Here is an 11,953-nt window from a genome sequence, read left to right as displayed (position 1 = left end):
TCAGGGATTGACCCGCTCTAACTCGTGAACCACACTATGGTTGCTCCACTGCGTTCACCGGTTACTGCCTGCCGTTTTTTACAGCTGTGTCTGAAAACAGCTGCTGCTGCTGGAAATGACGCTCTAAGAGCCCAGAGTGAACCAGAAGAGTAAAGCTGCAGCAGGACAGCTGAACAATGAGAGCCTCTGTAGAGCTGAACTGCAGTCAGGTGATCATTTTGATTGTGTCATAAGTGACCTCTTTCACATTACATGCTGTCATTTGGTCCATTGATATTTACAGCTTTACAGAACTCTAAATACTCAAAAGGAGTAGGCCCTGCGCTGATGAAATGTGAATCCAAATTCGTTTCTATATTAACTATTCCTCTCATAAAAGTGTTATTTAAGTTACTGTTTAGCTGCAAAATGAGAAAGTTTGTGACCAAATCGAGTCATAACCAAGCCCCACCGACCAGCCAACCAGCCAGCCAAACTTTGTCATGTTACAGCGCAACAGTAACTGTTATGTTTCCAAAAACACTTAATGTGAGAAATATGTTAATACAGAAACAGAATCCGGATTCATATTTGATCAGTGCTGTCTAGTTTTAGTATGATCAGAGTTCAGAACAGTAACTGACACTGTCAGACTCCTCTGCTCTCATTGGTTGTTGTTCAGATGCCATTAGGAGCACCAGGTGGAGGAAGAGGAATCTGATGGTTACATGGATCATCTGTCTCATGTAGGACTGTCAGGATATAGTGACAGTTTCAGCAAATATGACAAACAAAACCTTTGATTTAAAAAGTTACCTGCTGCAGCTCTAACAGACGTCGTTATACTGAAGTGAAAGTAATAAGGGAACAAAGAGTTTGCAGCACATTCTGCTATTCCTCTTTGGTGGTACATGAGAGCAGATTTCAATGTATATCTGCTAGAAAGTGATTTGGAAAGGCTTCACAGTGTAGAGAATGTTAACATGATATCTTATAAAAAGGCACAGCACATCATTTTCATTTATTTGACGTTGTCAGGAGCAGAGAAAGAAAAGTGATCAGTGTGAGCACACACGCCCAGTGACACTTGCAACCTGGGTTTCATATACAGCTGGCAAAAAAAATAACTTGGCTGAAGCTTTGGCAGTTTGCAGTGTCTCTGTGAACCAGTCCATTTGTCAGAGTCCAAAACATTTGTGTTTGAAAGTGATTAGGCTCTTCTTACAGTATTTAACTTCATACAGCTCACCACTATGATACGGGAGTGGAAATAACTGCACATGTGGAAATGTAAATAATTTACTGTAGGTCTAAAAACAAATGGGGAAAAAAATGCAATTTTATCTCATGGAATCACACAAATACTTTGAAATATAGATCTCCAGTGTGTTCATCTTTGTGTGAACAGGCAGGCTGTGTTAATCACAATATATATGACACACAGAAATGAACACCTGAGGCAAACAGTTCAGGCAGTTTATGAGTGCAACAATATCAAATTCATTCCACATAAGGCAAGGTATCGTATGTTTTTAAAGCAAAGCGGCCGATACACCATTTATGTACAGGTCAATATCAAAATATTGCTTCATCTGTCAAATAAAAATATTCTCAGTTGACTCTCTAATGGAATGCTGAGCTCCACAGAAAATCTGGAGCAGTCCTGTGAAATGATGAGGAGCGAGAGAAACTGTTGGAAAAGTTTAGAGGAAACTGCCTGGAGGGAGAAGCTGTCTCACTGGTCGTCATCAGAGTCCTGGTTCCTGCTTAGGCGACACTCCTGCACCTCAAGCTCCTCAGCACTCACCATGGCAGGACTGATGGCCGCGTATCTTGTCCCGTGGAACTGACGCAAGTGAATCTGTGCATTCACAAACAAGCAGCGGAGAAAGAAGAAAAAACTGTTCAAACCAATGCCTCACATCAGGCACAAAGCATCACAATGTCACTTCTCACTCAGAGGGATGGTCGAGGACTAGGGCTGACACAAATCTCACATCGTCATATAGGTCATTTCGTATCCCCATAATAATATACATCATGATATAGCACATTTTCTGTAAATCAAATGGAAAGGCTTATTTCCTATTACATTGTGATTTATACAACAGAAAAAAAGATACTCATTGGGTAGGTATTCAATTTAAATTTTTGGTATTCGGGTATTGTTTTTATATAATAAATAAAAAAAAAAAAAACAACATATAATGCAGGATAATGTTTGGGGGTTTTCTCGCTTAAAGTTGTACTTCATGACTTCCGGTTTGGCTGAGCTGGAGTAACACGGGTCGAATCTTGCTTACGCGACTTTTGATCATTTTTACATTTCAGGACCCCCGAAAGTCACAACAATATTAATATTCCTCTTGTTTGACGGATACACCACCTAAATATGCCGACACATCCGACCAGAAAGACTGTAAAAGACCAGGGGGCGAAGGCTAGCACCGCGGAGGAGGCAGGTGGCGAGATTAGCATGGCGGCCATTACTAACCTCTTGGAGCATCACGGTGCAGCCCTCTCTGCCGAGTTCAAAGCCTCCATTTAAACGCTCGAAGCAAAGCTGGACCACGTCCACACCACAGTGTCCGACCACACTCCTACAAGATAGGCTCCCTCGAGGTAAATGCAAATTTACAGGACGAGCGTCTGCTAACGCTAGAGGCCTCCTAAACGTACAGTATATACGTCACCTTGTTCATTGCTTTGATTAGTCGTAATAATATCCAGTTGCGTGCATTGGTATTTTGGACTGCATGCGTTTGTGTCGCCCCTTGAGTTGGGAAGGTCTATTGATCATTCCCAGACCCTACGTCTGGGTAGATTAGGGTCTGGATGTGCACATGTGGATTTCCTGTGTACATTATTGGAATACGTTTATTTTATTTACAATTTGCGATGTGCTGTTCTGTGGCCTATTACCTGGCTGCATCATTTGGAAGAGAGAACCGCCAAATTGTTTTAGGAATGAATCGTTTTTTGTGGGGAGAAATAAAGGGAAACAGGTCAGATATGACATGAATACCACCTGTGTGCCTGTACCATCATCATTTCCTAGTGAATGATAATCCAGAGCGTACCTGTATGTAGAGGTTGACTTCAGCACTCCTGCACAGGTACGGGAAGTTTCCTCCTGTTTTCAGATGAGCTCGTCTGGCGTTAGGATACAGTTTATACATCTCCTCCTTGGCCTCCAGCGACAGAGCGCTCTGATCAAAAACCTCAACACCGTCCACAGAAAAAACATGTGAGTCAGGTTACTGTCGTAGAAATGTTCATGAATGGTACAGCCGATAGAAAGAGATGCTTTAACACTTACATCTATAATGGTCACAGCAACATCTTTTATTTTGTGTGGCTCCACGTAAGAGTTCTGACAGTTGAGTGTTAGCCGCGATGCTAACTCACTTTGGTTCAGACTCTCCAACTACAGCACAAACAACACATGGAGGGCAGAGCTTAACATTCAAACACAAAGACATTACCAGGGTCTCTGCAGGTCCCAACCACTTAAATGAAAGATTTTTTTAGACCTTTTTAAGACCATCAGAAACGCAATTAAGACCCATTTCACATCCAAACTGAAAAAAAAACATGAAGCATATGAAGGAAAATCAGAAACTCAGAATAACTTGCAAAGTAGATGTATTTATTAGCATAATCTCCCAAAACTAACCAAGTACAATGTTACATTACACAATCATTTTACACTATAAAATCACTTTTACGCTTTAAAATGGTAAATCTAACTGAAATCCGCTAGAATTACTCAAAACCAGCAGTAAATAAACCTTGTCCTGAAGGAGGCCGCCGTTTGCTTGACATGCGACTGTAATAGGGATGTACCAATACACTGAACTTACGATACTGAGATCACTACACTGCAATCACAATGTTATTTTCAATTTGTTTTTTTAACACAATGAGATTAAAGACAAATCATGAGTGAAAAGATCATTTTTATTAAAACCTACAAAATATTCTCTTATACAATTTCTTTTTCCAATTAAAGAATCATTATTTCTTGGGTATGAACTGCAAAACAGTGCATATTTACTTTTCTTTCTAATAGGAAAACTGAACATTTTTTTAAATAACAAAACAATAATTGAATTAAAAAAAAAAAAAACTGAAGATGGCGGAGTGAGTGGACGTACACTTGACAAGCTCCCTCGAGTCGGCAGGAAACATACGTATAATATATGTAACTCAACAGCCAAAGGCAAGATATGAACAAGGCGACAGCACTAAGAAGGCAAAGGAATAGAAATAAACAAGAAGGAAAATCTGAAATGGACCCCGAACAAGTTAGAAACATTAACACAGACGAAGAAGCTAACAAGAAAACTGAAACGGCGAAGTACACGGAGGGGCTCAGAGCCAGGCTAACCGCTATCAAGGACATAATAAAGGGGCTCAGAAGTGAGTTCCGCAATGACCTAGCCACATTCAAAGGAGAGATAAAGGGTGAGATAAGCGCAATGTGAGTGGAGATTGACCGCAAATGCTCGCAAAAATTAAAAAGAGCTGCATGTTCAGGCAGCTAGCATAGAGGAAGCACAGCACAGCAAGCCTAGCATAGCTGAACTTGCGGAGTGGAAGGCAGACTCGGGCACACTGATGTGGGAGATGTCGGAGCGGACCCGCCGGCTCCAAGAGAAGCTAACAGACTTAGAAGGCATATCACGGAGAAATAACCTCCGTATCTATGGAGTCCCGGAAGACATAGAAAAGGACTATGAGTCATTGAGCAAATATGTGGAGCACTTGATGATTACTGAACTTGGACTGCCAGAAGGAACCGAGCTCCACATTCAGCGCTGTCACCGAGCCCTAGTGAAAAAACCTGGCCCAGATCAATAGTCACCAACTTTCTGCAATACGACACTAAAGAAATGATCCTACAGAAGGTATGGGGCAAAGAGAAGAAAACGATAAAGATCGCAGACAAACAAGTTTTCTTTGATCATGACTATGCGACCGAAGTCATCCAGAAGCGAAAAACATATGGTCGTGACTAAAACAAGAAGGAATCCGGTTCCAGACCCAGCTGGCTAAAATTAGAATATACTGGGAAGACGGAGTTAAAGTGTATGAAGATCCCAGAGAGGCAGCGCTTGATATGACCAGGGCTACACGATGGAAGATCCAGGTGAGGAGGGGGAAGCACCGGTAGCGAGGAGGAGCAACAGCGCACCGGCTCTGGAGCGAACCATAACTCATTATACTTAAAAATCGGCCTCCGTAATAGAAAACGGCAAACAGCATGGAGGCTGAATACAAGCCTACTGAATAATGAACAGAGAAAGGAAAGGATCAGAAAGGAAATCAACACATATATTGAGGCAAACGATAATGGTGAAGTAGACCCAACAGTACTTTGGGACGCCATGAAGGTGGTTATTAGGGGAAAATTGACAGCAGAAACAGCACTATTAAAAAAGAATAGAATAGAAACATACAGGAAATACACAAAAAATTTAAGAGTACTAGAGAGAAACTTTCAGAGTACAAAAGACCAAAATATATACAGAGAAATTACGGCGTTAAAGACAAAAATAAATGATATTTTAACAGACGAAGTAGAGAAAAAAAAAGGTTACTGAAATAACTATTATGAAATAGGACCAAGAGCTACTAAATTATTGGCAAAGCGCATAAAAAAGCAACAAACAATTAATAGCATCCATAAAATAAGAGATACAAGAGCTGTTTTGCACGCCAGAAGATATAGAGAAGGTCTTCCAGGAGTATTATAGTAAATTGTATACCCAACCTGTATCAGCAGGAGAGGATGAGATGGAGGAATCTCGGAATTCTTTAGACTTGCCTTCAATTGGCGCCTCACAAAATGAAATATTAACAAATGAAATTACAATGGAGGAGGTGACAGATGCAATTAAAAAGTTGAAAAATAAAAAGAGCCCGGGAAGTGACGGTTATGCGGCCGAATGGTAAAAGGTACTCAGGGAAGAACTGGCACCGTTAATTTTGGCGTCATTCAATTGGACACTAAGACACAATAAAATACCTCCCTCATGGGATGAAGCGATAACTTCTATACTCCCAAAACCTGGGAAGGATAAAGAACAATCTGGAAATTATAGACCAATCTCACTATTGAACGTAGACTATAAGATATACACATTAATTATGTCAAACAGAATCAATACATTTGTAGCAGACATCATAGAAGAAGATCAAACGGGATTCATAAGAAATAGACAAGCACAGGATAACATTAGGAGAATTATACATATTGTCCAGCAAGCCTAAAAGAAAAAACAGAATATGTTGTTATTAAGTGTTGACGCCGAAAAGGCGATTCTGTAAACTGGAAATTCTTATACAAAGTAATAGAAAGATTCGGATTTAATAGCAAATCAGTACAATTTATAAAAGCACTCTACCATCAACCAAGTGCCAGAATCAAAATCAATGGCAGCCTGACGGATAGGATAAATCTACAAAGATATTTGCTCTCTTTATCGAACCACTAGCTCAAGCAGTCTGACAGAATGAAGGAATTAAAGGTGTGACTATAAATGGTATGGAGCACAAGCTAGGGCTCTTTGCTGATGACATCACGGCCTACCCCAGTCAGCCGGATGACTCTCTCCCTACACTAATGAAATTATTCGAAACATACAGACATATCTCAGGTTATAAGATTAATATATCAAAACCCCAGGTTTTAACATTACACTATACCCCATCAAGGCTGATACAAGAATCTTACAATTTTAACTGGAATCAAATACTTGGGGGTTTGCATTACTAAAAGTTTAACCAAATTGTATAAGGCAAATTACAACAATAACAATCAGGATATTCAAAGGGACATAGAAAGATGGTCTATTTTACCATTAGATTTCAGCTCACGAATTGAGGCGGTCAGAATCAATATACTGCCTAGGCTTTTATACCTGTTCCAAGCTTTACCTATATAGTTCCCCCAAACTCAATTTGTAAATTGGGATAGAGTTTTATCAAGATTTATTTGGGGAGGAAAAAGCCCCAGAGTAAGTTACGAAACTCTCCAGCTACCAAGAGATAGTGGAGGTATGGGTCTCCCAAGACTAAAGGAATATTACCATGCAGCCCAATTTAGATCAATAGTGTGCTAGTGTAGGCTGGACTACGTGGCTAATTGGAAAGACATGGAAAAGGAATTTGGTGGGTACCCCAGAGCATCATTGGGGATAAGGAAACCTACAAAAAATACAGGAAATAATAAACCCAATTACCTCATTCACGTTGGATCTATGGTTCAAAGTGGTCCAAAAATACAAGATAAATGATATAAACCAACTAAAATAGCTACGATTCTTTATTACGCCTAAAATTAAAAATAAATATTCAAAAACGACATAAAAAATACATGGAGCATTTTGAACAAATTAATTAAAAGAAGAAATAAGGAGTCCCACTTCCCTTCTCACTTTGAAATAAATTATGGACATCTGATCACCCAGAATTTAATAACTACTTTAGTAAAATAGGTTCTAACTTAGAAAAAGAAATACCAAACTACCATAATAAGGAGGATATCCTCAGCAAACTTCCAAAGCAGGAAAACAGTATATTCCTACATCTTACAGATGAAAATGAAATTCTTTCCATTGTGAAAAAGTTAAAAAGTAAAAAGCCATCAGACTCTGATGGATTGGACAAGTCAATATTAAAAGAAATAATTGATTTTGTAATAACTCCTATCACCTTTTTATTTAACCTGTCCCTGCAAACAGGAATATTCCCAGAAAGAATGAAGATGGCAAAAGTCATTCCGATTTACAAGTTGGGTGATATACACACATTCACAAATTATAGACCTATCTCCATACTATCCCAATTTTCTAAAATATTGGAGAAGCTTTTCCATTTAAGATTAAATAATTATTTAGAAAAATATGACATACTCTGTGAGCAGCAATATGGCTTTAGACCTGACCGAACCACAACCATAGCTTTGGTGGACCTAGTTGAAAATATAACAAATGCAATAGAACATTAGCAATATGCTGTTGGTTTATTCCTGGATCTTACCAAAGCTTTCGACACCGTGAACCATGATCTCTTGCTGAAAAAACTTAATGGATATGGGATCAGGGGTGTGGCCCTTTCCTGGATCCAAAGTTATTTGAGCAACAGATCCCAATATGTCCACTTTGATGGCACCGACTCAGAGACCATGTCAGTGACCTGTGGACTCCCCCAGGGGTCAGTGTCAAGTCCTTTGTTGTTCATAATTTACATTAATGATTTATGTTCGGTTTCAAAAACAATGCACTTTATATTATTTGCAGATGATACAAACATACTTTGTTGTGGCAGAGATCTAAAGGCATTATTTGAAGCTGTAGAAAACGAACTGAAAATATTGAAGCATTGGTTCGACTCAAATAAATTAACTCTGAACTTAAAGAAAACTAAATTTATAATATTTGCAAAACTGCCAATCAATGTGGAAACAAATTTAATTATAAACGATACAGAGATTGAACAAGTAAATTAAATTAAGTTTTTAGGAATACTATTGCAAAATAAGCTAAGTTGGAGAAATCACATAAATTATATAAAGGCAAAAGTTTGCAAATCATTAGCAGTCATTAGTAAGGTTAAAGAATATTTAAATGATCAAACGCTATATGTATTGTATTGTTCCTTGGTGCTTCCCTACATGACCTATGGTCTGGAGGTGTGGGGAAACACATACCAAACTAACACCAAACCAATCAGTTTGATCCAAAAAATGGCAATGCGACTTATAAATAAAGCTGGATATAGGGAACACACAAATACACTTTTCATCCGAAAAAAAGCCTTGAAATTCAAGGACTTGGTTTACTTTCGAACGGCACAATTTATGTTTAAAATAAAGAATAATCAATTCCCCATTCTGATTCAGAACCTGTTTCAGGAAAGGGAAAGTACCTATCTGCTGAGAGGGCAAGACGTGCTGAAAAAGCCCAGTGTTAGAACAAATGCAAAAATGCATTGTATTTCTGTTATTGGAGTGAATGTTTGGAATGATTTGGCCATAGATTTAAAAGACTGCAGAACATTAATTTACTTTAAAACTGTTCTCAAGAGGAACATTATTCAAACATATGTTGATTGTGTTTCGCTGACAGCAGCAATAAATTAATTATTAGACATTTTCTTTTTGACCTGTGTGTAGCTGCTACCTAAGTTTATGTATTTTAAAGGGTAGGCGTTATAAGCTTTAGCTTCTGCCTATTCCCTTTTTTCAGACCTTATACATTTATTTTTTGTGTTTGTTACAAAATGTCTTTGTCTGAAATGTCTGAAAATAAACTGAACTGAACTGAACTGAAAAATGAATTACTTGTGTTGGAGAGAATGTGGCGACTTAGAAGCATATATTATATTATATGTATATTATTATCATATTTTTTGATTTTGGTACACAGTGTCATGCAGAAGATACTGGGATATAATATCCCCATGACCTGTGAGACTCTGTACATGTGTGACCTGGATGAAGGACGAGGATTTGGTAAAGATATTATAGATTCCGTGTAAGAAAGCTATAACTAGAAATTGGTGTAAGGTAGACCCACCGTACCAGGATTAGTGGATGGCAATTGTCGAAGAAATATACACAATGGAGAAGATGACACTTCGTATGAGACTACAAGAGGTGCAACGAGAGCAAAAATGGGAGAAATGGACTATATGCAAGAACTCAAACAGCGATAGACACGAGGACGTGGTAAATGAAGACTGAAATATTCAAGAGAGACTCCCTCTACTTGTCGGTAGTGTTTTTGCAATGTCTGTTAAATGAAAACAACAATCAAAACTGAAGTGGAAAAAAAAAAAAAAAACAAACAAACTAAGGCTTGGCCATTGTTCATAGTTTGGAATTTACATGTTTTTTAAGGAATATCAGCATATTTATATTTTCAGGAGCTGAGATCTCTGCACATTCACAAATGAGTGCATTTACATGGACATGAATATCCAGTTTATGAGGCTTATGATCATATGCAGGATGTGGTGTTTATTAGGTTAGTTATATTCCCCAAACACATGATGAATACCATTCTGTTAGCAGAGGCGCTGTTTACAGAAACAAACCAGCGTCAGGAAATATGAAAAACTTTATACTGAAAATTTACTAACACTTAACAACTTAACTTTTAATTTCTTCTCTGTTCTTCAACAAGCTACAATTGTCTACGCTGAGGTCATCCACCATTTCCTTCTTCATTTCTCTCCAAGTCAAAGCAGAAGGCGACATGATACGTATCATAATACAGGTGTTACCATTCAAGATAAGAAGCAGTTCTGTTTTGCAGCTTCCAACTTCGAGGTAACTGTAGCTCTAAAGTCTGTGCCAACAGCATGACTAATTTGACAGCATGCAGCCAAGTGGGAGAAGTGTGCTGCAGCTCTAAAACACCAGCTAAAAAGAAGGTAACTTTAGCGGCATAATTTTCCCATGGGATCCCATATGAGAAGAAGGGACTGAATAGTGCTATAAACATAAAAGTTTATTGATTGATAAATGAAGCCTCTCAACATGCTGAATCAGCGAAATTCAGCTGACATGGGCCGACTAGTGCCAACGATTAAGGACACACCACAAACACCAAGGCGGCAGTTGTTTAACGTTGACCCAACTGTAAAGTGTAATTCCGGCGCAAAATCATCCATGTTCTTTTTCAACAAAGCACCAACAATGTAGTTAGGGAACCAAGAGTTTATTAAAGAGTGTTTTAAAGACTTACCAACTGGCCTCGTACCATCTCCTCTCATAGTAAAGTCCATTCAAGTGGATTACCAAAGTCAATCCCAAAGGAGTGAGCCCATTGGTGCTTTGTTTTCTGTGTAGGGACTCTTCTCATGCTGCTGCAGAGGTTTGCTGTTATTTTGAACAGTATTAGTGGTTAAAAAAGACGTTTGACGGCCTTCACCGTACTGCCCTGAGCTAATCCGTGTTAACTGTATTTGGCTGTTAGCAACTCTCCCGGATTTCTCCGTTAATAGTTGTTACATGAAAAAAACTGTCATGATGGCTTATTTGATGAATGTAAGTGTTGAAAAAGACCATGGGATGATTTTGCGCCGGAATTACACTTTAATTATCAGCCCGGTGTGTCACTGCCTTACAGCTTCTTTTGTTCTAACTGCCTTGTGGGGAGTCCCACGTAATTAACCTCTGTGTGGTCATTATAAGGGTCATTGTATCACCACACAAGTCCACCTACCCTGTCGACCATGAAGTCGATTGCATCTGCCATCTTAGGGTCCACAGGTCCTTTGGCAAAGTTCCCCAAAACAATCTTCTTCAACATGAAAGCTGGCATCAACCAGAAACTGAGGAGGAACATGGAAACTAAACATTAACAATGCATGTAAACAGAAAGGAAAGTCTGTGATTTAATCATTCAAAAAGCACCTGTTTGCTGTCCACGTCTGATTAAAGATGGAGGTATCGCTGAATGAATTACACAGGATCAGTGAGTGCACTCTAGGAGACTTGTGTGTGCACTCTGCAAACTTCTGAGCCAAGAATCCACCCAGGGATGCCCCGAACAGATGGACCTGAGGGTTTAGGAGAAAGACGGAGGATCTTCATGAAACACAGAGAGAGAGTGTACAAGAGGCTGATGCTCATGTCAAAACTGCATCATAGGGACACACATTTTTAAGCCATTTCTTTAATCGATAGTCGGTCACCTTAACAACTGACCGTTTAATCATTAATCATTCATGAAATAATGTAAGTTGGATGTTTTTCATTGGAAAACTGATTTTTTTTTTAAATAAAAGAAAAGATTATTTTTTTGGCAGTTTTTCAAGCCTTTTATTATAAAGGACAGACAGGAAATGGGATGAGAGAGAGAGGGAGAGGGAGGCAGCAAACCACTGTGCCACCGGCCGCCTAAGAAAACTGTTTAGGTTTTAGAATCGGTAAGTTCCTGACACAATTGCAGCAACTTCA

The 11,953-nt window shown here is 38.9% G+C and overlaps 1 protein-coding gene across 1 annotated transcript in view; it reads right to left on the bottom strand.

Annotated features, from left to right (window-relative positions):
* Positions 1-985: 985 nt before the first annotated feature.
* Positions 986-11,953, bottom strand: part of spg21 (SPG21 abhydrolase domain containing, maspardin) — a 32,902-nt gene continuing 21,934 nt past the window's right edge. Inside the window, exons 5-9 of the mRNA XM_083913469.1 lie at positions 11,408-11,553; positions 11,217-11,325; positions 3,299-3,406; positions 3,060-3,200; positions 986-1,840 (exon numbers count right to left, since the gene is read on the bottom strand). Of these exons, the coding sequence (XP_083769595.1) occupies positions 1,715-1,840; positions 3,060-3,200; positions 3,299-3,406; positions 11,217-11,325; positions 11,408-11,553 (630 nt within the window). The 3' untranslated portion in view covers positions 986-1,714. The remainder of the gene's footprint in view (positions 1,841-3,059; positions 3,201-3,298; positions 3,407-11,216; positions 11,326-11,407; positions 11,554-11,953) is intronic.

Source organism: Echiichthys vipera (assembly GCF_963691815.1).
Source record: "Echiichthys vipera genome assembly, chromosome: 1".
In the NCBI taxonomy this organism is placed as follows: Eukaryota; Metazoa; Chordata; class Actinopteri; order Perciformes; family Trachinidae; genus Echiichthys; species Echiichthys vipera.
This window is presented reverse-complemented; position numbering and strand designations above follow the sequence as displayed.